Raw genomic sequence first — 27157 nt, 5'->3', positions numbered from 1 at the left:
AGATATTGAGCTATATAGTTTTGCATGATATCATTGAAACTGATAGAAACTGAAGAAAGAGTACACAGTGTCTTTCTGTATTATTTCTTACAACTCTTTATGAATCTATAATTATCTCAAAATAAAAAGATTAATTAAAAAATTGTGTCAGCAAATTGTAAGGATGAATCCATTGAAATGAAAAAGACACTTGCAAGGTATTTATTTTCTCCTTTGGTTTTTCCTGCAAGGTTTGCGAGGAGCGATCGCATTTGCCTTAGCTATTCGGAACACAGAATCTCAGCCCAAACAAATGATGTTTACCACCACACTGCTCCTCGTGTTCTTCACTGTCTGGGTATTTGGAGGAGGAACAACCCCCATGCTGACTTGGCTTCAGATCAGGTGAGTGACAACGTCTAGCAAAGGAAATCGTCACGAGGCATGACTGCGCTGTTCAATTTCTGGTATTGCTGACTTAGTCAATAGTACAATGGCAGGTCCTAACCTAACTTTCCCGGCAGTCAAGTTGACCTTCACCCATCGGGTGAAACAGAATGACATAGTACCAACCACACTGACTTTTCCAGAAAGCTTCCAAATCCTAGGATGATGTCTGTTTATAGTCTGTCCCTAGAAATTTATTTATTCATCTATCAATTATTCCATTCAACAATCTGTATTCAGTACAATTCGGTATACTATGGAGTTTACAAAAATAAGACACAGGTCTTGTCCTCAAGATACAATCCAGTTGGACTGATATAGAAAAAGCTATAATATGAAGGATAAAGTGAATTTATTGTTTTTTAATTCCTTACAGCACTTACAACAGGGACATAGGAAATGCTTAAACATACTTGCTTAGTGAGCCATATGCTTAGCCAGAGGGATGCTATAGATGCAAGTTAGACACTTTCATACAGGAAAAGAGGGTAAAGGCTTCAGTCAGTGGCCCTCCAGTAAGCAGTTCTGGAAGATGATTACTATAAACCTGAAGTATGGGAGGAGCAGACGTTTTGACAAAAATGGGTCGCTGGTGTCAATTGTGAAAATGGGTAAATCTATTTTAAAGTGTGGCTGTCTTTATTTAATGTTCTTGTGACCTGGGTCCTCATTTTCATATTCCAGAAGGTAACAACAGTGCTTTAGGCAAATCACTTTTTTTTCTCAAATCTATACATTTTTGATGATCATGCAATCACTTCCTGGTTCCTACCCATTGTCTATAAGACAAATTTATACCTCCTACATTCAACACGTAAAGATCCATCTGACTGGAAAAGGACTTCCAAGAAGATTCTTACAGTCAAGAGTCTGTTATTACAGCGCCTGGTACAGTGCCTGGCACACAGTAGGATTGAATACATAATTCATGAAAAGTTAAATGAATACAACCACAAATGTAAACACTTTCAGTCACTATTTACTGCAGGTCTCACAAGTTTAGTATAGGAAAACTTATGCTCAAACCAGGCCAACTGTCTATGCATTAAACCAAATTCTGAGAAAAAAGGGCTTCTTGAAGTACTGTGAATATTGCTAAACACAAAAAAAGGCTTTGACTAAAGGTGAATAGAGAGTGTTTTGAAATGCTTCTTGAATTACTTCCTAAGCACATAAATGTGACTTGCAATTTCTTTCACAGTGGTTGTTACCTGTAGGCTCCCATGGATGAGTACACAGATTGCATTAAACTCTATAGCACTGGGTCTCCTGTGAACTGTTAGTAAGACAGTGGTGTGTTTAGGTTTCTGGAAAATAAAATTCAGTAGGTAGATCCTTGCATGGAAATATTAGGGCTTGGAAACCAAGTTAGAGGATGCTGGTCCCCACAAAATACAAGTACTAAATACCCTATCAGGTGAGTTAAAATATTCAGAACATAAAGTAGTGATATCAGGATTTCCTTAAAGCAATAAAATTTAATTTGTTTTCTACTATTTTTTTTTTACCCTAAAAGAAGTTGTCCCCAAATCAGTAACATGTTTTATCCTAAAGTATTTACCTAGCTCTCTTCTAGTGTTTTCCAAAAGCATCCACTGACGTCAAATAGGTGTCATAACTTATGCAGCCCCTTAATATCTGGTTCAGCAGGGAGAGGGGAGTATTATAGTGGGGCTTTAAACAGGTTAGGATAGTTATCCAGATTATAGGACAAGGCCTAGTAAGAAAGGAAAGATACTAATGTGAACCATGGTGTCCAGGGGTGAAGTGCCTGGTAGTCAGCCCGGCCAGTGTTATGGCAGCCTGCCAGGGGGCACAGCATGGGGCGGCCAGGTCATGAAGATGCCCCAGTGGGAACTGGCTCCAAATGGCCCAACCAATTCAGTGCCAGACTTGGCCACCAGCCAGGAGGGAGATGGGTAAAGGCAGGACTGTGATGTGTTTAGGGAATTGAGCTGACAGGGTTCTAGTCTAGTGAGCAAGGTGATGATCTCAGCTGGAAACTAGAGTATAAATCTGACATCAGGGCAGAAACCCAGTCAGAGAGACCAGAGACCCATTCATGAGAAAACTAATGGGGAAAAACTGAAGTTCCTAGATTTCCGGGTACCCAGGAAGTAAACCCAGACAGATAGATACAGGGCAGAATAAGTTAAGACCAATTTGGCTCTTAAACTTGAATGAACATCAGAACCACCTAGAGGGCTCATTAAAACCCAGATTACTAAGCCCCAGCCCAAGTTTCTCATCCAGTAGGTCTTGGTCAAGGCCTGAGAACCTGTATTTCTACCACATCCAGGAAGTGCCTGTGTTGCTGGTCCCAGGGCCACACTTTGAGAACTGCTGGTTTAGACTTCCTACCCCTAGTGGAGATGGGGCTAATATTGATACTGTCGGATGTGGCTGGGGTTGCCAAGGGCCAGGCACACCTGAGCCTGCAGTGTAGATTCCTTAGCACCTATACTAAAGGGAGGAGGGGCTCACTTAAAGAGGAAGAGTCACTGTGCCCTGATCAGTGGGCGGGAAATAGGACGTAATAGAATAAACATAAAGAATAAAACTATGTCACTGTGTGTATACAAATACACAGTAACTTGTAGTGACACCATCATATGCTCCACTTTCCTACCATGGTTTATAATGTTGTCAAAGAAATTATCAATTCCATTATGGCTTTAAACTCCTAGTCACCCATCGTTTAGACTCCATTTAGCAAGGCCTTGCTTGTTTACAGAGCTACGTCTCATTAACCAACTTACCTGTCAGACTTTTCCCCAAACACACCATGAAGTAGGTAAATTGGAGCTTTAATAAAATGACATAAATGGAGAAATGCAAGAGACGCAAAGACAAAGGTAACACTGAATGAACCCAAATACCCTCAATTGGAATGTGATTTGTTTATCTACTTTACATGGCCTTCCTTTCTTGAGTCTATATTTTTTCTCTGAAATTATTTGATATGTACTTGAATTAGTTTTTTTATCCCCATAAAATTTGCCATTCAGCCGCAAACTACCACAGTAGGATGCGAAGAAAATGTTTTATATAAGGCAAAAATTGATAGTATTAATATGAATTGCACTTTGATGGAACTGACTTTAAAACAGCAATGATCCTATGTTTAGAGAAACAAATAATGATCTTTATATGTGAAACAAATTTTCCATTGATTGAGTCTTGTCCTAAGCACCATTCAAATTTCTTGTCCCGGGGCTGTTGTATTTTCTTTTTAAAAATAATCATAAAATGTTTGTAATGCAGCGTTGAAAATAAATCAGACCTTTGCTTTTTAAAATTCTGGAGAAAAGGAAAAGACTCCTCCAGCATTGTTTTGGAGGTTTTCATGTAAAATAAAGTAGAATGGTTTCTTGATTAAAATCCGGATCTCCTCCCTTCTGTAGAATACATTAATACTGGTGGTGAGGAAAACCCAACAGGAGTCTCCAAGGACTAGCTCTGCTGTTAGCCAGGAAACAAAAAAGACCAAAGGTGTTAGGCTTTGCCCTACAAAAGCCAGTAAACAAGATTATCGACCAAATGGTTGCACATGCTTACAAATAAACATTAAAGACCACAGGGCAGAGCTCTCTGGCAGTGGCACCAGATAATAAGCTTCGAGATGGTAACCCCATTCTCTAAGCCAAGAATGGGGTTCGGGTAGAGCACTACATGGAGCTTAGGGTAGGGCACCACATGGAGCTAACAAACTTTCAGCAAATAGCTCATGAGAAAGGAGCCTATACCACAGTGCAAACCTTTCCTGGGCTCCCCAAATGAGAATGTAGGGCCCATCTCTTCACAATATCTGAATCACAGTGTGGAAGGCCTTGAATGCCAGAGTAACACAGACCTTGTCTCCTAGCTGACATTAGAGAAGTATCCTCAACAAGATAACCTTTACAGCTTCAAATTTTGACCTCTAAACACTCTAACAATAATAACTGACTTGTAATGAGTGCTTACTCTGTGCCAGATATCAGATAATAAAATGCAAAGCGTATAACCTCCTTGTGACTCAGCTTCTAATCTATAACATGGGGATGATGATAGCAGCCGCTTCCTAGCGGATGATGATAGTAGCTGCCACTATGGCCCACGGTTACACCACCATCAGGCTGCAGAACCAGGATCCAATCCAGCGAGCCTAAGCCTAGAGCCTACACACCCAACTAGTGCATTCTTCTGGCACCCTGATAAATGAGCTTATTGTCAATGCCTGCAATCGACCCTGATTAACAAATCCTTTGAAGAAAGAGATGTGCTTTTTAAACCATGACAGGGCTGTTAAAAACAAACACAGGAAATCTTCATCCATCACAAGTGATTGGGCTGACTGGCTCATACAACACAGAAATTCTTCAGTGCAGGTTTTCTTTTTGACCTGGGACAGTTATAGGTAAATAAAATGAGATTAGTCCAACATAGCCAAGTGGAGAAGATTGTCTTCCTCAATTACAGGAATTTAGAATTACAGGACTTATAGGAATTTGTTACCCTCACGCTCATCTCCCAATCCTATTCAGGATCCCAAACTATTCTGCCATCAGCCTCTTCCCCAAATCAACCAAAAAATTTGGTTGCATACATTGACTTACGTCTATTGCAGAGTGAGCAACTTTTAGATAGTGCAATGCTTCTACTATTAATTTTTTTTTTGAGAGTGTCTAGCTCTGTCACCCAGGGTGGAGTGCAGTGGCTCAATCATAGCTCCCCACAGCCTTGATCTCCTGGTCTCAAGCGATCCTCCTGCCTCAGCCTCTCGAGTATTTGAGACTACAGGTGTGCACCACCATGCCCAGCTAATCTTTTTAAAATTACTTTTAGCTGAGATGAGGTCTCATTACATTGACCAAGCTGATCTTAAACTCCTGAGCTTAAGCAGTCCTCCCACCCCAGACTTCCAAAGTGCTGGCATTATAGGCATGAGCCACCACACGAGCCCACTGTCAATATTTTAGTTAAATATTTAAATTCAATTTTTAGTTTATGACGAAAAGCCATTCTCAAGTGATTTATCATTTATACCCATTGGCTACAAATTTTTAAGATAACAGCCATCACAAATATGTATATAAAGATAAAAAGAGAACTGTCCTTAGTAATATTTTTAAGTCTTAAATGATAGCAGAGTTAAATATATCTGCTTACATACAGACTTCCTTTATTATTGAGGTGAGGAAATGTTAATTTAATATGATGGAGGAATATATATCATTAAGTTATCTTAATATTAACTGTGTTCTGTTTGGTTTCCTTTCTAGCATTCAAAGTTTCATGCGGGTTTAACAGTTTGCTTCGTTGTTGTATTAATGTAGTCTATCAATACACACACATACTCTGGAGTTAGACTGAGCAGGTCCTAACCCTGCCTCCCTCTCTTAAAGCTGTAGGACTTTGAGCAATAAATGTGATGTCTTTATGCCTCAAATGTCTTAATCTGTAAAATTGAAATAAGGATATCTACCACTTTAGAACGTTATAAGGTTTAAGTATTCTGTGTGTACAGAATTTAGGGGCACACAGTAAGTGCTCAACAAATATTGTTATAACAGTACCCAAAAGATACCTATGAGCCTTTTCTTACCCAAATACTGTATAATTGTCCCCCTGAAACCCATGCACATATAAACTATTATTAATTAATTATATTTATGAAAGCATGGTATACATGGAAAATAGAAATAGTCTCTGGAAAGTTTAGTCCATTTTCCTTAGTAACGAGACTCACCAATTTTACAGGCAACTCCTATTTCTGCATTCAAAATGATAAACGCCATAAAGAAAAATGCTAACAAAAAGGATCATATTACCCAACAGCTCAGAAAGATTCTTTCTAAAACATGCTTCTATCTCCTTCTTAACATAATAATCTTTGCTTGGGAACTTTTTAGATATTTAATTTATAACAGTTCATCAAGCTGTATTGATTGTATTATATTTTGTAGTGATTTTGTACAAATTTGTATACTTCGTATCAATTTATATCAATCGACAGACTTGAGAAATATGCTCTCCCACGAAACATGGAAAACCAGTTTACTCATTTGAATATAGATTTATACTGCATATTCCATACCTGGTACTGCCTTTTAAAATTATGTTCTGTTTTCTTTAGGTTCTTCTACATTTCATAAATCTAAATATTTATTGCTTAAATCGATCTAGTTTGACTTGTTACATTAAAGATATTGGATAACTGTAGTAACCTATTGTTAACCTAAAAATATTCTAGGTTTATAACAATTGTTATGAATTAGCAGTTCCTAAATTTGCTTTCAGTGCCATCTGGGTTCCTTAATACGCTTTCTTTCTGCATGCCAAATTGTCTCAGTTCCAGAGATAACAGTCTTTATCTCCACAACTGCCAGCTATCCTCCACAAGCCATGTTCTTAGTCATCTTCTCTGAAGGTGCTCTTGAGAATAACAGTATCAATAAGCTTCTCTCATTTACTAAGTTTACCAAACAATGGACATTCTGGTCTATTAAAGGAGATTTACTAGCCTGTTATCTTAAAGCATTGTCCAATATGGTGTCCTTACTTTAAGTAATAGATGTATTTGTACTTTAGGTAACAGCCAACATTTGAAAAAACAAAAAAGTGATTTTGAATGCAGTAGGTGGGACTTGTTATTCAAAAACTATGGAGAAGGGTACCAGTTCTGGTCAAAATGGAGTAAGCATACTTACTCCACCCACTTTCTCTTCCTCTGAATGCAGCTGAAAAACACTGAACAGAATGCATGTAACAGTTATATGAGGATTCTAAAAAGTAAACGGTAGCAGACATTCAGGGAATAAACCAGAATTCAGAGTACTATTGAACTGGTGGTGAGTTTTCATTTTGTTTCCTCTCTGGAATCCCCTGGCCTGGACTCAAAGACAATTTAGAGACCAGAATTATAAAATAAGAAAGAGAGAGAGAGCTGGAAGAGAAATTCTTTGTTTCTGGAACAAGATAAAGGAAAAGGGACATTTGTGGGTCGGAAGAGTGGACATATGCCTTGGATTTGTTATTGTTTTCTTCATTCCCTCTTCCCCAATCCTAGCAATCATAAGGTGGCAGGTGACGATGGCAGCAACATTTACAAAGGCAACTAAAATGTCAATCAGAGGAACTTTGGTCCTAAGATCATGGGGAAGAATTCCCATTGTATTTTTTTTCTCTTAATCCTCTCACCAATTAGCCTTGGAAGCAGGTGCAATATTATGGGAAAATCATAGAAAATATGCAGCAGTGTGGGAAAATTAAAACCCTGAGATTTTAGCCAGAGGACCAGGAAAAGGGGCTTTGGGATGCTAGAAAATGTAGAGAAGATTGTAGAGAGAAGGGAGCTTGAGAAAGCGACACTATAAAGTTGTCTATAAATTTTCAAGCACAAAATCAGGCTGTATATGCATGTGTCTGAGCCTAAACAGCACACACCAAAGACACTGAGAAATGAACTATAAGTCAGAACATTAGCCAGCTCCCCAACTGGACACTGGGTGTCACATATGCAGGAAAAATCTAAAGGCAACTGCATAGACTTTCAAACTTAACTGACATTGGAACAACAGGCAACAGAAGGCAGATAAGAACTTGCGTTCTGGACCAAATCTGGTTTGATTGCCTGATAAAACAAAATCTCAACATTCTCCCTAGGAAAATCCTATGTCACTTAACATCCCAGATCCAGAGTTATCTAACATAATATCCAAATTTCTAGAATTTTTAGCATATGAATACCCAGAAAAATCTTAATATCTCACAAGATCCAGGAAAAATTTTAATATTTCACAAGATGCTAACCCAATATGGACACATATATTGGAATTAATGAATCAAGACTTTAAAGCAGCTATTATAACCATGCCCCAAGAAGTAAGAGCATACACGATGGAAACAAATGGAAAAATGAAAACAAAAAACTGGAGAGAAATAGAAGATACATAAATAAATAAATAATTTGGAATGGAAAATGCAATGACCAAAACAAAATATTCATTTAATTAGCTTAAAAACAAAATAAAGGATGATAGATGAAAGATTCTGTGAACTTGAAGATTATAAGAAATTATCTAATCTGAACAAAAGCATGACATTTTTCACCAACAGATCTGCTCTTTAAAAAAAGAATGACAAAGGAATGTATTCATATGAAAGGAAAATGATATTAGAGGGAATCTTGGAACAGCAGGAATGAAGGAGGAGCAATAGAAATAGTAAATATCTGTTTAATATATTTTCTTAAGGTTTTAAAAATATATATGGTTGTTGAAGGAAAAAATTTAACATTGTCTTATGGGGTTCTCAAAAAGGAAAATGAATAGAGGGACCTGTAAGTGGTAAGTTTTCTACATTCCACTTGAAGTGGTAAACTATTAATTCAAAATATATTGTAAAAAATTATATACTTATACTGTAATTTCTAGATCAACCACTAAAACACATACACAATGAGATATAGTCCAAAGTTCAATAGGTAAATTAAAATGGAAAACAAATCAATTAAAATAACTTCAAGGAAGGCAGGAGAGGAAAATAGGGGGGGAAAATAGAGAAAACAAACCGGAATCCGGTAATAAAATGGTAGATCTAAATACAAATATAACAATAATTACACTAAATCTAAATTGCCTAAAGACATCAGTTAAAAGAGATTGTCAAGGCAGATTAAAAACAAGACCCAGCTATATGCTGTCTATAAGAAACATACTTTAATATAATGATATAGATAGGTTAAATGTAAAAGAATGAAAAAATATGTGCCATGCAAATACCAATCAAAATGAAGCTGGAGTGGCTATATTAAATCAAATAGTCTTGAGAGCAAGAAAATTTTCCAGGGATTAAGGAGGGAATTATGTAATGATAAAAGAGTTTATTTACCAAGAAGACAGAACTATATAATATGTGTATGCACCTAAGAATATAGCCTTAAAATACATAAAGCAAAAACTGATAAATCTGAAAGGGGAGAGAGACAAATTAACACTTATAGTTGCAAACTTCAGTACTTGTCCCTGAGCAACTAATATAACAAGTAGACAGAAAATCTGCAAGGAGACAGAAGAACTATTCTAATAACCAACTACATTTAATTGACATTTATAGAACACTCTACCCAACAGCAGCATAATACACATTCTTTTCAAGTGCTTACAATTACAGCAAAATAACCAATAGCATAGGTCATAAAACCTTTTCTAATTTAAGAGAAATGATAACATACGGTGTTACCCATGATCACACCACTGCACTCCAGCCTTGGCAACAGAGCAAGAAAGGAGAATATCATGACAGATTTTAAAATCTGTTTAATGTCATATTAAAATGTCATATTAAAATGATGATAAGGGAATCCTACAAACAATTTTCTCTGCACATATGTTCAACAAAATAGATTAAATGTAACAATTCTTGACAAACTACCAAAACCCTTTCAAGAAGAAATATATAAACTGAATCATCCTGTATCTATTAAAGATACAGAATTGGCCAGGGGTGGTGGCTCATGCCTATAATCCCAGCACTTTGGGAGGCCAAGGTGGGTGGATCACGAGGTCAGGAGTTCAAGACCAGCCTGGCCAAGATGGTGAACTCCGTCTCTACTAAAAATACAAAAATTAGTCGGGTGTGGTGGTGGGTGTCTATAATCCCAGCTACTCAGGAGGCTGAGGCAGGAGAATCACTTGAACCTGGGAGGCAGAGGTTGCAGTGAGCTGATATTGTGCCATTGCACTCCAGCCTGGGCGACAGAATGAGACTCTGTCTCAAAAGAAAAGAAAAGAAAAAACAAAAAGAAATAGAATTTAGAGTGTAAAACCTTCCAAAAAAGAAACTACAAGCCCAGATGGTTTCACTGGCAAATTCTTTGAAAGAAGATACAACACTAATTCTAAACAATCTTTTCCAAGAAACAGAAGCAAAAGCAATATCTTCCAACTCATTTTAAGAGGCCAGAATTACCCTAATACAAAAGTAAAACATCATCACAATAAAGTAAAACTACAGTTCAACCTCTTTTATAAACATAGATGCAAAAATCTTGCACAGAATACTAGAATATCAAGTCCAGCAATACTTAAAAAGGCTACACAGCACAACTAAATGGGACTGATCCCAGGAATACAAGTCTGGTTTAGTAGGTAAATATCAATCACTGAAATGTATATTAGCAGATAAAAGAAAAACATGATCATATCAATAGATACAGAGAAAGCATTTAATAAAAATTAATTTTTATTCATGATTTTAAAAAACTCTTAGCAAGCCAGGAATAAGAGAAAACTTCCTTAAACTAATAAAATACATCTAAAAAAACTTACACCTAACATCATATTTAATAGTGAAAGGCCAAATGCTTTCTTCCTAATATTAAGAATGAGACAGGCCAGGCGCGGTGGCTCAAGCCTGTAATCCCAGCACTTTGGGAGGCCGAGACAGGCGGATCACGAGGTCAGGAGATCGAGACCATCCTGGCTGACACGGTGAAACCCCGTCTCTACTAAAAAATACAAAAAACTAGCCGGGCAAGGTGGCGGGCGCCTGTAATCCCAGCTACTCGGGAGGCTGAGGCAGGAGAATGGCGTGAACCCGGGAGGCGGAGCTTGCAGTGAGCTGAGATCCGGCCACTGCACTCCAGCCTGGGCGGCAGAGCGAGACTCCGTCTCAAAAAAAAAAAACAATGAGACAAATATTCCTAATTTTAGGAAGAAACTCTAATTCAATATTGTCCTGGTAATCTTAGCCAGTGCAATAAAACAAGAAAAATAAATAAGATACATACAGCATAGAAAGAGAGAAATAAAAGCCCAATTTTCAGCTTTTATAATTGTTTATATAGAACAAAGAAACCTACCAAAAAAAACTTCTAGAAATAAGTGATTTTAGGTTTTACGATACATGGTCAGTACTCAAAAATCAAATGCATATCTAACTACTAGAAATGAACAATTGGAAACAGAAACTAATAAAGTCAATACCACTTCTAATAGTCCCAAAAAATGTAAATACTTGGGAATAACATAACAAACCACATGCAGGATCTGTGTATTGAAAACAAAATACCAGTAACAGAAACCAAGAGAGAACTAAATTAATGGAGAGGTATGCTGTGTTTATGAATTAAAAGACTAAATATAGTTAAGACATCAATTTTCTGTGAATTGATCCAGAGAGTTCATACAATTCTAATCAAAATCCCAGCAGGACATTTTGTAGATACAGGCAAACTGATTTTTAAATTTAGAAAGAAACGCAAAGTAACTAGAATAGCTAAAACAATTTTCAAAAAGAATAAAGTTGGAAAACTCAGATTGCTTGATTTTAAGACTCACTTTAACATTTCTGTAACCAAAAAATGTGATATTGGCAAAGGGATAGACATATAAATTAAACAGAAGAAAAATCCATAAATAGACCCACACAACTATGGCTTATTGATTTTTGTAAAGGTTAACAAACAATTCAATGGCATAGGGAGAGTATTTTCAGCAAATAGTATTAGAATAAGTGTCTATCTGTGGTAGGTAGAGTTCTAAGATGACTCGCAACATTTTCTGCCCCTCGCCACCCTGATATACATGCCTTGCATAATCCTTGGAACTGCAAATATGATGGATTATCTTAATATGGCACAGTAGACTTTGAAATAGGAAGATTACCTTGTGGGACTGACTTAATCACATGAACCTCTTTATAAGAAGAGCGTTTTCTCTGGCAAGTCTTTGAAGAGGAACTCATACATTCAGGAGGATTTGATGCACCATCATGGCATAAAGATGGAAGTAGCTACATGGCAAGGAATTTTGGAAGCCTCTGGGAACTGGGAATAATTCCTGGCTGACAGCCAGAAAGGAAAAGGGAGTCATAGTTTACAACTTCAAGGAAATGAATTCTGCCCACAACAAGAATGAGATTAGAAAGATTTTTCTCCAGAGCCTCCAGACAAGAACCTAGCCCAGCCAGTACCTTCATTTCAGCCTTGTGATATCCTAATCAGAAAATCCAGTCACATTATGCCAGAGATCAGACCTACAGAACTGTGAGCTAATAGGTGTTGTTTTATGCTGCTAAGGCTTGGTAGTGTGATATACAGCAATAGAAACCTAATACAATATCCATAGGCCAAAAAATGAACCTTGACTTAAACCTCAGAACTTACAAAGAAATTGACTAAAACTGGATCACAGATCAAAACATAAAACTATAAAACTTCTAGAAAAAACATAAGAGAAAATATTTATGACCTTGAATTAGGCAAAGGATTGTTAGATATTATATGAAGAGCATCATCCATAAAAGAAAAAATCATGAAAATACTTTACTTTGCCAAAGACACTATTCAGAGAATGAAAATACGAAAGTACACACTTAGAGAGAATACATTGCTGGTGGGAATCTAAAATAATGTAGCCAATCTGTAAATCACTTTAGCAGTGTATTATAAAGGTAAAAATACAATTACCATATGACCCAGTGTCTTAGTTTGTTTTGCGCTGCCAAAACAGAATACCTATGACTGGAAAATTTATGAAGAACAGAAATTTATTTTCTCCCAGTTCTAGGAGCTGGGAAGTCCAAGATAAAGGTGCCAGCAGGTTCAGTTGTCTGCTGAGGGTGGCTCTCTGCTTCCAGGATGGCACCTTGATGCTGCCTTCTCTGGAGGGGACAAACATACTGTGTTCTCACATGGCAGAAGGTGGAAGGGCAAGAAGGACAAACTTGCTCCTTTAAACCCTTTCATATGGGCACCCAATCTCATTCATTTTCCAAAGGCTGCAACTTCTAATATTGTTGCATTGGGGATTAAATTTCAATGTGAAATTTGGAGGGGACAAAAAGCATTCAAACCATAGCACCCAGCATTCTCCCTCCTAGGCAGTTACTCTAGAAAGTAGAATGGGGATAATAACAGCATCTATCTCTGGAAATTAAATGTATAAAGATTAAATGGGAAAAGATTCATGTTAATGTCCTTTGAGCAGTGCTCAGCACTCATAAAATAATACTATTTTAACTTATAGCTTTGATTAGAAATGTCAGTGAATTATTTATATAGAGAGAGCATTTTCAGAATATGTTGAGATAATCATATAGTTTTTTCTTCTTTAATTTGTTAGTATGATGAAATATGTTAATAGATGTCCTGATACTGAATTATCCATGCATTCTCAAGATAACTATTTTTTCCTAAAATTTTGTATGTATAATAATAATTGAAATTAGTCTTACAGTTTTCTTTTTCCCTTTGTGGGGAGGGAGCTATCTTTACTGGGTTTAGGTATTATTAAGAATATGCTATATTCATAACATGAACTAAAGGATTTTCTATTTTTTCATATTCTGAAATGACATAACATAGAAATAATCTAGTCTTTAAAACCTAGATCAAAGTCAACTGTGAAGCCTTCTGGTTCCTTCAGTCATTTTTAATGGTATATTTTCTATCACCTTTCTAGTGTCTCCTATGGTAATTTGTGTATTCAAGGTAAAATTGTCATTTTTAGCTAAAAAATGGTCAAGTATTGGCAATTTCATGTGGTTCAACCTAGTAGTAAAATGAATATCTATATGCCCTTAACCTAGTTTCACCCATTATTAATAAATTGCCCATTTTGCATTCTTACCTTTCCCTTTAATATATATTAAATATAATTATATGTGAATGTTTTTTATTTGTTGCTTTATTTTTCACTGAACCATTTGAATGTGAGAATAGGCATCACATGCTTCTTATCTAAATATTAAAGCATGCATCTTCTAAGAATAAGGAAATTCTCTTAGATAACCAAAGTACCATTATTGTACCTAGAAATAAGGACATTCTCTTAGATAACCAAAGTACCGTTATTGTACCTAGAAATTTTTTTAAACAATTGACAGTATTATCAGTACATATTTAAATTTTTCCAGTTATTGCAAAAACGTATAAGATATTTTAAAATTCAGGATCCAATCAAGATAATGTGTTGCATTTGGTCTTTTTTTAATCAGTTTTTTCTTCTTTTTTGTTTTTTCAGAAGAAACCAGGTCAGTTGTTTCATACATTATTCCACATCCTGGACTTGCTTTTTTTCTCACAGCAACAATTAATGTATTCTTTTTGGTGCTATATTTCCTGTAAACTAGAAATTAGGTCAAGGCTTGAAATTCAGGTTGAATATTTTTGGCAAGAATATTCATCGATAATGTTGTGTGCTAATGGACGCATGAGGTCAGGTTCTTCCACCACTGGTAGTGCTAAGTTTGTTCATATGGTGACAGTGGTAACCTCAGTTGCAAAGGTATATTTTTACCTTTGTAATTAGTTTTTAATCTATGGGAGGATACTTCAGTACAGTAGAAATATCCTGTTTCTAACAATCTTTCACCCACTGTTTTTAGCATCCATCAATAATCATCATCTGATTCAACTATTACATTTAGGATGATTCAGTTTTGTATTAAATTGAGTTTCTTGATTATGTTACTCAAATTGTCTGTATCTTTACCTATATTTTTACTAGATGTATCAGATTCTGAAAGAAGTATGTTAAATTTCCCATTATAATGTTTTGTAATCAAGGCCTTACATTTCTATATTATTAATCATATATATTACTAATTGTATGTATATATTTGGCTATGCGTATCATGTTATGAGAGGAAATACTCAAATTTGCCTTTGAGTTAGTCTGATATGTCTTATCCCAAAATTAAAACTTAAAATGATCATATCCTCCATATATGTTCATATCCTTCTTTCATTCTCTAGTCCTGGTAATGTGGAAACCTATAATGTAGTGTGAAAGCAATATAGAAAAGTCCTTTTTGTAAGCATTAAGCAGGGGGAACTTCCCCTTTTCTCCTTTTTTTTTTTTTTTTTTTTTTTTGGTTATCGGTGATCTAGTATTGCTTTGAAACAGATTTCAGTGTTTTGATTATATTATTTAATTCCCTGGGATCGTTAACTTCTCTTTTAAAACATAAAGCCTTATGTTTTAATATATTACAGTCTTTTACTTACTAGTATGCATTTTAAACATTAATGAAACTGTTTAAAAAAATGACTGTGTAAAATCCAAAGAGTTGCAATAAAACACCTATTTTGCATCTACCCTAAAGATTAATTGTGTAACCAAAATATGAGATTTTAACTAAAGTTTTTAAAAATAAGTGCTGGATTCTACCATAAAGGGTCGCTTGGAAGAAACTGCTGAAGACAGGGAATTGCCCATTAGAGGCAAAATGTGCTTTAATGCAGATTTCATTGTACTCAGTACAGCTAGCTGTTTTGCAAAAACATTACAGGAATGTTTGGACGAAAATTAGCTCTTCTTTTCCTCTTTTTTTTTTTTTTTTTTAATAACACTCTTCCTGGTGCTAGATTTGCAGTAGAGATTGTAGTTGGCCAGTAATGAAGCTGCCCCACGTTTAGAGATGATTCAAAAGCATTTCCAACAGTTTTCTTCTTGGTGGCACTGTCTGCTTTTCTTTTATTATCTATAGGATGCAATTTGGACATAAGGGGTCACCTCATGACCCCTCAGGTCTCCTTTCTCTCTTCTTCTCAGGCATAGCACCCACGCATGAGTCCCCCTAAGATAAACCATTCTCTTTGTTGAGACAGCTCAGTGGCAGTGCTGGGAGTGGGTTTGCTGAGCCCATCTGATGTCCATCACAGCCTGCTGTGGGTTTCTTCACCTACCCCTATGGCTCTGCTGCCACCACTGCAGCCTGTGTCCATGTGGGTGGCAGTTTATTCTGACCTAGTCATCAAAATAAGCCCATCCTTTTCTAATTCAGTCACCATGGGTCTATTCAATTTTGTATAGCCCTTTTATCATTTCAGTGGGATTCTCAAAGGAAAGGAGGATGGCGTGTGTATGTTTCAAACAGTAATCTTTGTTTTTCATTTACCAATAGGACGCATTTCAGCAGTGTTTAATTTTTATGAGTATAAAATAATACATGCTTGTTAACTAAAATGAGAAAGCTAGAAAATTATTTTAAAAAATAAAATTCACCTGAAGTCCTTTCACACAGAAATAATTATTGTTAACACTTGAGTACATTTTTCTAAAGCCATTTTTTTTATTGGCAATCAGCTTTTTATAAGATTCAGACATTCTATTTTTTTTACTTAAAAATAGTATGATCACTTTCTAATCTTATTAGCTATCGAGTTTGTTTTCAAGAACTGAATAGCAAAATAATGTAAAAATTATTTATTTAAATTTGTATTAAAGCATATTAGACTAGAATAATTTTTATAATATATAAGTTATATGTAATTTATATCTTATATATAATATATAAGTTATATGTAATTTATATCTTATATATAATATATAAATTATATGTAATTTATATATTATATATAATATATAAGTTATATGTAATTTATATATTATATATAATATATAAGTTATATGTAATTTATATATTATATATATTTAAAATTATAAAATAAATTTTAATTCAAAATTATTTACATTTGTATTAAAGCATATTAGACTAGAATAATTTTAGACTATTATAAATGATACTGTGATTATTTTATTCAAGTAAAATTTTTGTATCTCTAATTTCTTTCTTAGGATAGATTCTTAAAAACGGAATTAGGAAGTCAAAGGGTAGAATATGTTTTAAAGTTCAAAATACATTTTGCCAAATTGCTTTCCAGTAAGGTTGAGTTAACTTAAACACCAGCAATGTAATCTATTCTCTCCTTGGTGGCTTTCCAATTGGTTTCTTATTAGTCCAGGATAATTGCATGCTTTTGAGGATGCCTAACAATTTTCTAAAACTTTGTCCTGATTCCAGAAGCTCATTTTTTCTGGGTCTGCGGAAGATGTTCCTTTTTCCTCATTCAGTAAAACATCTTGATAAGCTTTGTGCTAATTTTCTTGTCTTTGCTAGTATTTGACTATAGAGAAATCTTTCCAGACTCAATATTTGCCAATGGACAGGTGTGTGGATTGCCCCTGGCTCCCCTCAATGCCCATCTGGTTGTTCATCACATTCTTTCCTTGGAGCCATAGCTAGCAGGTCAATTTGCAACATTTATTACCCAGGGCCCAGGATCTAGCAAACATTCATCTTTCAAGCTATGCCCTATTTGCACAGAATTTTCTGCTGTACTTACCACTTAGTTTCCAGGCTCTCTGGCCAATGGAGCACATTCTACTCCTGGGATCTCCACCCATGGCTACCACTTTATTAATGGGACATTTCGTCCCACAGGATGCAATATGTCTTTGAAAATGCCATCCTCCATCCCCCATTCTTTCCTACATGTATTCAGCAAATATTAATTAAGCTTCTACTGTGTGCCAGCTAATGAATAAAGCATAGAACAAAAGACAGAAATAAAACATAGAAATCCCTGCCTTTCTGTGGCTGACACTATGTCCGTAATTCACCTTGCACTCCTGCCCTATGACGTGTTGTCAAAGGTTTTTTTGGTTGATAAAGCCCATATTCTTTAAATTGGGGCAGACAGTGGGGTTATGAACAAAGTATGTTTCTGCCATCTTTAGACAAATAAGAATGCTCTATTCTCGTGGTTGCTTTTCTCAAAATAACCATTGTCAGCATTATGAGTATTGAAAACTCCTGTGATATTCTATACAAGCTTGTCCATTGCATAGTGTTTTCAGTAGTGTTGGAATTGTTTGCCTTTTCTGGGCCTTGAAAAGGATTTTAGTAGGAAGTTAGCAGGAACGCCATTAGGGAATGCTAACTGGAAACCATTTCAAACAGTGATACAAGGCATTTGCAAAAAACAACTTGCCCTGTTTTATTTTTTCAAGGTTAACTTTAAGGCAATGGTTTTCAGAGAGAAAATTGTTCTACTGGCAACAAAGAAAACACAAGACTATAGGAGTAAATGTATTTTGTAAAATTAATGATATAATAGTATTTTTTTGATGTTTTGTGTTTTACTTAATATTTTTGCTTCCAGTTCTCAACACAAACATTTAGGAATTTTTTTCAGTCACTAAGCCAAATTCTCAGTCTGTGTAACCCAGTTGGGCACCAAGGTGAAATGGAAATCTGGCCTGTGTTTACGTCTTCATATTAATTTCTCATTGGGTTGTGCAGTGCATCTCATAGCTCCCAATGCATGCTGTAAAAATAAATAACAACATTATAACTTGGGCTTCCTCCAGGTATATTTGCAATAGATGAGGCTTAGAGGGGGATAAGGTGGTAGTTTCAAGTATGTGGTGCATGTCACAGGGAAACGGGAAGGCAGAATATTGATCATGACTTTCAACACATGTGTCTCTGGGAATCATTTTGTCACACACATAACCCTCTTCTAAACATGCATGTGAGTACATACACATATGATTGTGTGCACACATGTGAGCACATGTGTGCATGCACACACACACACACACACACACCTACCTTATATCTCAGTCATATTGAAGCACTTTAATTTCCCCCAAACGTGCCACACCACCTATTTCTTCTTCCATGCCTCACACTAAGAGTCACTCATCTCTCCTGAGAACCTTTCACCCATTAGCAGCCTCCTGCCCCAGCTAAGGTACTTTCCTGCTTTGTACTCCCATGCCATTCCCACATTTCCTGTCCTGATAGATTACATCCCCCAGGAGTTCACTAATGGATCTGAATGACAACTTTCCACCTTAGACTGTGAGACTCCTGAGGGTAAAAGTGAGGTCTCGACTTCTTCCTTCTGTCTCTCAGCTGTTAGCACAGTGCCTGGCACCCAGTAGGCATTCAGGGCCTTTGGGAGCTGCTCATCAATCATCCTGAAGTGCCCTAACCCATTCACCTTCCCGCTCTGCTGGGCAACAGGTTCCAACTTTTTCTCGTCAAGGCCCCATCACCCCTTCCCCAGCCTTCTCTTTAAGCAGATCATCTTTCCAATTCGTAAGAGAATAGAAACAGTCAGAAGATAACTTCCACAAGGTCCCCAGTGTATCTACCTCCTGCATCAGTGCCCTTAAACTCCACCTTCCACCATATTACAACCGACAAACTGGCCTCACTCCAGTGAGGGCCCGCCCTTCTACTGGCCTGTTAATCACATCCTCTCTACTTAGTGAAGACATTACTCCCATATTTGTCTCTTTTTTCCCTCACATCATTATTTTGTCCTTTTCACTGAATAATTTAAAAACCCAGATTAATTACTTTTATTTTTTTTAATAAAACATTTCTCTCTAGCTACAGCCCCATTCTCTGCTGTCCTTTGCAGCAAAATCCTTCAAAAGAGTTCTAACTTGTAGTGTCTACCAATCCTTTCTTCTCACTCTTTCTTAAACTTATTCTGAGCAGTCTGTAGCCCCATCATTCCACCAAAGCTGTTCTTGTTTGTCTTGATACTCCCCTCAGCATTGCTAAGTCCAATGGTCAAACTTTACTTTGCATTTCATTGGAAAATCAAAAACTTTTAACATAATTGATCTTACTCGAAACACTTTCTTCACTTGGATGCTAAGACACACTCCATCTAATGAATCTCATACCTCCCTGGCCACCTATTGGCTAGTGTATATGCCAGTTTTTGCTGCAGGAACTAGTCCTAATATCACAGTGGTTTACAACCACAAAGATCAGTGTTTCGTTCAAATTCCATAAGTATGGTGTCAGCTAGAGATCTGCTTGAGTCTGCTGGGCTCATCTGCAGCTGAGCTCGGCTTGACTGTGTTTGGAGCTCTGTGCCATCTGTTTTCTCATTCTTAGACCCAGGCTAAAGGCGCAGCCCCATCTGGAGCATGCTATTCTCTTGTAGAAGAAGAAAGGAGCAAAAAGGTTGAAACTTCCAAAGTTTCCAAGAGCTTCTGCTGGGACATGTCATGTATCATGTCTATTCACATTCCCTTGGTCAAAGTAAACCTGTGAATCACATCTCCTATGAGAAAGGGGTAATAAGTTGTTTGTCTTCATCTTAAGCCCATGAGATACGGCTTCAGTGAGACCATTGACAAGTTTAATGCATGTCCTCAAAGGACTGGGGAACCCAGTGATATACTCACTGTCTGACTCACATCTGAGAAATCTCAAGTGTCAAAAGCTAGCTGAAGTGGTCTACAACAGCAGAGTGAGAGCCACAGCTTGAGAAGTTGCTACGTTCCCACCAAGAATATATCTAAAGAGTGTGTTTCCTATTGATTGACCTGTGTGATGTAATGGAGAGAGCCTCTGTGGAGGTGGCTGAGATTCTGACCTAGAATGCTACCTGGAGGGGTGAGAAGACCGCAGCAGAAGAACACCGGGGCTATGCAGTTAGAGGTTCGGGGGCCAAGGCAGTGGTGGATGGGACACACAGTCCATATCAGGAAACCGCAGATCAGAGGGCCCAGGGGTAGTTGGGCCCCTGAAGAGACCTCACACATGCCCACATGGGCCAGCTTCCAACATCTACCACAGCCAAAGGGAGATATGCCACAGTCATGCCAATCGAATGAAACCTTTCTTTCCCATTTACCTCTTCCTTTTCCTCTATCCCCTCACCTTGGAGAAGTCAAGCTAGCAAGCAGGAACGGGGTAAGGAAGAGAAGGAAAGTAAGAAGATTGCCCCTTCGCCCCTGGCAGCAGGCCCAAGCTGATGGGGGAGGAAGACTCCCTCCAACTGAAATTTAGGGATTGTTACTACTACATATTACTAAGCTGAGACTATTTATGTGATTAGAAGTAACCAGAGGACTTAAAAATCAACTATCTGAGAGTAATAAAAAGTCAAGGACCCCGTGCCTGAGTCTGAAAAAGCAGGTATGCCCGGATGTTTTGGGGAAAAGTGGGGCATGATAAAGTTATTTCTTTTGCACTCCACGAACCACATTTGTTCCAAGTGGCCTAGGCTTCTGGGTCATTATCTGAACTGGTTGCATCTCCCTGGGCTTCGTGATAGTAAGAGGTTGAATTTCAACTTTGTGGAAACCTGGCAACTTCATTGACATCTTCGACTATGAGAATATGGGAGGCTAGAATCTTAGTTTACAATTGGCTGGCCTCACATTTGACCCTGTTTACGTAAAGGAAATCTAGGCATCTGGCCAATTTAGGACCAAACAATTTCGTAGCTGGGGTGTTGAGCTTCATTTCCTTCTTCATTTATAAATGCAGCTGAAGCTGATTCCAAAGCATTTTTAGGAAGTCAGTAAAAACATTTAGGCGTCATTACTACTGTTTTATTAAATTGCATCTATTGTTTTGACCTTGCTTGTGCTTAAATACGGAAATAAAAATCTGGGTGTGGCCGTGGGGGAGTGAAAGGGTGTTAAGTCATTACACCACCTACTTATCCAGTCAGGAAACCCCAAGCCACGGGTCCATTTCCTGCTTTAGTAAGCCAAGGAATGCAATCATGTCGTGTATGTGACTAAGGGTAACATGACTCAGGTTAAGAACTAGGTCTATGGAATTTGTTTCCCAGCCAAGAAAGCTACAATTCAATTGCTACTAGAGTTAAGTGGAAAATATATACTTTTGCCTTCATTAGAGCTATTGTTACTTTTAAAGAATTGTTGGGAACATACGATCAAACTTAAACATGATAGCATACATTCTAGTTATTGGGAATTAGGACAGCCCTTGGGAATATTGCCTTTTATTCCCAGCTCGACATATGCTTTGTATTGGACCTTAGACATCATACCTCTGTACTTACACATGAAAGAGAGACTATTGCTAGTCAATACTCAATCCCAGGCAAATTAAAAATGTTCAAACACAGAGTAGACTAATATGATCCCTTACCTGTGGATTTATTTGTTTATCTAGTTCTTCATTTCTTAAAATGGTACCCTTCACAGAAGCACCTCAGGGTACAAGCAGCACATTAAAATAGTAATTAAAATAGATAAAACCTTACAAAACAGCAATTAAAGGAGCAGCAAATGAGATTACGTCTTAAAACACTATTATGCTGAAAACCTTTAGAAAAAGAAAAACTGTTCACCTTATCAGTATAGCAGGCACGTGGGCGAGGAGTGGGAGAGCCTTTGTTGTGGCTTTGAGAAGTCACAAATGGAAAACATGTGGTGAGACCCATGGTTTTAAACCTTTCCTCTCAATGTAATTTTGTATCTCAAATGTAATATTCTGGCCCCCAGCCCCTACCCCCCAAGCTCTAATCTGTTCACCTCCAGGGGTGGCTTGTTTTATACCATACCTTAATGTGTCTCTTTAGCCAGAGCAGGCTACAGAGGATTCAAAAGCCTCTTTCTTTCCCAGAGGCTGTAAATGGAGTCCTTAGTCATACTTTATGTAGCTCAAATGGCAGTTGATCATGCTTAAGTCCTAGAAACAATCAAAGGACCATAACCTCAGAGAACATTCTTCCAACTTAGTAGGAAAATCTTTGTCATTCATCCCTAGCTCCCACCCCACCGGGCCCCATGGGCTGGCAGTTTTCTTGCACAACATCATGTCCTCTCCCGTCTTGTTTTATGCCTAAGCAAGCCTCTGTTAGTCTCAACTAACTGAACTCACCCGTCCCATTTCAGTTTCTAGTGCTAATAACACTTACTTGCAACATGTGAGTTTATTTATTTATTTATTGAGATGGAGTTTCACTCTGTCACCCAGGCTGGAGTGCAGTAGCACAATCTCGGCTCACTGCAACCTCTGCCTCCCGGGTTCAAGCACTTCTCCCTCCCTTAGCCTCCCAAGTAGCTGGGATTATAGGCGCCCACTATCACACCGGGCTAATTTTTATATTTTTAGTAGAGGCGGAGTTTCCCCATGTTGGCCAGGCTGGTCTTGAACTCCTGACCTCAGGTGATCCACCCACCTCGGCCTCCTGAACTGCTGGGATTACAGGCATGAGCCACCATGCCCAGCCCATGTGAGTTTAAAGTTAGAATTTGCATAGGTAGCAAGCAATTTACAAAAGCCAATGATGCTATAATTGTCCAGTTTTTTAACATGTGAGAGCTTGGTGAGCATTCTGAACCTGGGAACTGAAAATATATTGTCTGTTTTATCGACATGAGGGCATATCTCCACTGAGATGTTGCTCTGTAACAGTATATGAGTCTTTTCAGAAACTGTTTTGTAGGAAGCCCATCTTGTTTGTATAAAATTGTTACTTTATACTCATTTTGCTCTACATTGATCATAAAAGGTGGAGCTCCCATGTGCAGGCACCTTCCTCAGCAACCTATCTCCCTCTCCCATTTCATTAAGACCAAACCACCCAGAATGGTTGGATCAACGAGTGGGTGGGTGGATGGATGGGTAGTTAGGGGAGGGGTGGTTGGGCTGATGGGTGGGTGGAAGGATGAATGGGTAATAAGAATATGGGTGGTCAGGTGGGTAGAAGGATGGATGGGTAATTAGGGGATGGATGGTTAAGTGGGTAGGTGGCTGGATGGATGGATAAGTAGAGATGGATGGATGGATGGATGGATGGATGGATGGATGGATGGATGGATGAGTAAATGACACACTGCCTAGAGGATATTTTAAAGGACACTTTACATATGGCCAAATTAATAGTACAGGGCAGAGTTGGGGAACTCTGCGAGAAGGGCCCACAAGGAGGCTGGCATAGAAAACAGAAACCACAGCCCATCCAGAGCACACATTGATCACTTCAATGTAACTCTGCATTGAAAGATAACAAGGTTTTCTTCTGGAAAAAAAAAAAAGTGCAGATACTGGCTCATGTGAAATTAGCAATCACAGTCTTAGGTTGTCCTAAATGCTTGAAGGATGCGCTTGTTTAACTGCCAAGATGCCTTTGACTAACTCTTGGGTTCTTGATAAAAGTAGAGAGACGAATGGCTAGTAAGAAAGTGACTATAAGTACATGCTAAGGTATCTGATGCAGTAGGAATATTAGTTTGTGTTAAAAGTGTTTATCTGAGGTTTTCTGTGAGGATCCCACCTTATTCATAAGTACACTTCCCGCCCACCCTGGCATAGCTTCACAGCCTTTTTCACATGGCCTGAAATGCCCTTTAAAGCTCCAAAGAGTACCTAGAATATCTGTTAAGCAGATATTCTACCACAAAGTAGAGGAAGGAGTTGAGGAGTCAAGAGGAATTCTAGCTCATTCTATTTACTCATGAATACTCATGAGATTCTCAGTTACTGTTTACCACTTTGACAAACAAAAAGTAGGGCCCTGAGAAAATGCAGCTTAGGATGGGTAAGTTTTGATGAAAGGGAGGAAGGGTGGAAAGGTGAGAATGATAAAAGAAAAAAACTGGGTTAACAAGAATATATCAGCACAGTAAGATCCTGGAGGAGGGTAAGCCTGTCTGAAAGGGCACAGCGCAGAAAATGAACAAACTTCCTGGTGTCACAAAAGAAAGTTGGCCTCAAGTCAGTAAATAGAATTCTCAAGAACAGCATCTTTAAGTCTGTAGTTCTAGACCAAGCTCTGTAGAATAACAATGCCCCCAAAGTTATGTCAGGCTAGCTTTAAAGCCTCTTGTCCATGAACATATTTAAACAGCTTCAGTTTTACCAACAAAGCTCCTTTGAGGGGTACACTGTTCAACTGGCTTTCTACCACCAAGCTGTTATCATTTTGGAATTTCACATCAAAGAGAGTATCACTACATTCAGTAAAGACCTGCATCGGTAAGCACAGGCTTGCCGTGGCCCTTGGCTAACACCAACAGGTTCCTACAGCTCGTTTCCTATACAGCTTCATTCACCCGGTGGGATACCCTGTGGAACATGAAGAGCATCATAGGCCTTGTGGGCTTTGAGAGCAAAGACCCGGAGGCACCTCACTCTGGATTACCTGTATCTCTTCTCTGCCTTGTGAAGTCACGGAGCCTTCACATATGCGACTTGTCCCCCCAGTTAGGGGCCAAACTCCTTGAACCACGTTAGTCTTCCCTGTATCCCCCACTCTCCTCATTCTCCAGAGCACCCAGCGAATAGGGTATGTCCCCTTACTCTGCCAATGATAAGCAAAAGGGAAACCTCCCAGAACTCAAGCAGCATTAGCACAGTGGAGATTAAAGATATCATTCAAATGCCTTAAAGGACTTTGTTGAATTCCCACAGGAAACATTATAAATTGCTGTGTTTTCAGCACTTGTAAAATCCCTAGGTGGGTCTCCCTGCAGAAGAGAGTGGCAAACAAAAGTCACATACATTCCTAGCCACCATCAGCATATGTTCCTTGTGTTTTCTGCACCATTCACTCCTTCTTAACTGTCCCTTACCTGCTGTAAGCACAGTTTGAATGTGGCTTAAGTGAGCATGAAAACAATGTAGTATGCATTGGTTAATTCTGCTGCTCTGGAAAACCAACAATGTCAGAGACAGGCTGAATTCAGCACCAGGGCAGTCTCTGAACTCCTGAAGCAATAAAACTGCTGAGGGCTTTATTTTAAGGCCCAGAGGTTAGTACCTGAGCTTTAGAAGGGCCACCTCCACCTCTGACGTGACTAACTTCCGCTTTATCCTCATGGCCACACATTCCACTGAACCACCTCCCAGAGCCCTTAAGAGGCTATTCCAGCCTCCTCTCAGAGCCCAGGTCCTTGTGTTCTTTGCATGTCTCTTTTCATTCATCGGGTGCTCTGGAGAATGAGGGGAGTTGGGGATACAGGGAAGAATGACATGATCCTAGGAGTCTGGCCCCTCACTGAAGGGATAAGTCACATGTGTGAAGGCTCTGTGACTTCTCAAGCCACGTGTGACAGGTAACCCACAGCAAGGTGCCTCCAGGTCTTTGCTCCCAAAGCTCCCATGGCTCAGGATGCTCTTCTTGTCCCACTTCTTCATCTTACCCTGCCTTCTACCCGGTGCTCAGTGTGGTGACTTCTCCTCCATGGTCTTTTCCTCATCCCTCTGAGAACTGAGCCCTTGCTCCCTGTGCCCCACTGAACTCTGAAAGTACAGTGAGCTGAGCCAGAGGCAGCATGGGCTCAAGGCTAAGAAGATGGGCTCAGAGGCAGTCTAACCACCAAAGTGCTAATCCTGGGTCCTCCCCTTCTTAGCTGTGTGACTTCAGGCAAGTTAGTTCACCTTTCTGCACATCTGCTTCATCATCTTCAAAATGAGGGCAATAGCATCTACTGCACATGGTCACTGAGGCTGTCACTCTTGGTAAGCTGTATGATTCTCCAGGGTACAGACACTGCTCATTTATAACCCCGTCACCTGCAGCTGGGCATGAAGTAGACAAACATACAAGTTTAATGCTGAAGAATTAAAGAAATGAATACATGACCAAATCAACAAATGAACAGACCTTAGTAAGAACACGGGATATTATTGCAGCAAAAGCCCTGGGCTCTTGGATCCATGAAGACCCTGAGTCCTCTTGGGCACTGACATGCCTGGAGTTCGTGGGGTGTGGCTCTGGAGGCAGCATACGCAGCTGAGGTCTCCTGGGTCAGTCGCTGGCAACTCGGGTCCACTCCCCACTCAACAACCATGTGGCTTCAGCAATCCCCAAACTTGGTTTCCTTTGCTGCCAAAGCAGGCGCTGGATGGAGCAGAGAGCCCCACACCTTGTTGGTCTTTCCAGACTGAGAGCTTTGCAAAGTAGAATATTCTGACTCTGCCCTGGGACACTCTGATTCCACTGTCTGGGATGGGATAGGGCTTCTGTGTTTTTAAAAACCTCCCCAGATGGTGGTGAATCTCAGGCACAGGTTTGGGAATGACTGGACTAGATTTCTCAGGCTGGAATAGGGAGAAGGCTTCCCCCACACTCCTCTTCCAGCTTCCATCACACACACACACACACACACACACACACACACACAGACACGCCAGGGAGATCCTTGATGGAACCTGTCTC

The 27157-nt window shown here is 38.6% G+C and overlaps 1 protein-coding gene across 1 annotated transcript in view; it reads left to right on the top strand.

Annotated features, from left to right (window-relative positions):
- Nucleotides 1–27157, top strand: part of SLC9A9 (solute carrier family 9 member A9) — a 605167-nt gene that overhangs the window by 396601 nt on the left and 181409 nt on the right. The window contains exon 12 of the mRNA XM_001111715.5: nucleotides 231–384. Coding sequence (XP_001111715.2) covers nucleotides 231–384 — 154 coding nt within the window. The remainder of the gene's footprint in view (nucleotides 1–230; nucleotides 385–27157) is intronic.

The sequence above is a fragment of the Macaca mulatta genome, chromosome 2, assembly GCF_049350105.2.
Source record: "Macaca mulatta isolate MMU2019108-1 chromosome 2, T2T-MMU8v2.0, whole genome shotgun sequence".
Lineage (NCBI taxonomy): Eukaryota > Metazoa > Chordata > Mammalia > Primates > Cercopithecidae > Macaca > Macaca mulatta.
This window is presented reverse-complemented; position numbering and strand designations above follow the sequence as displayed.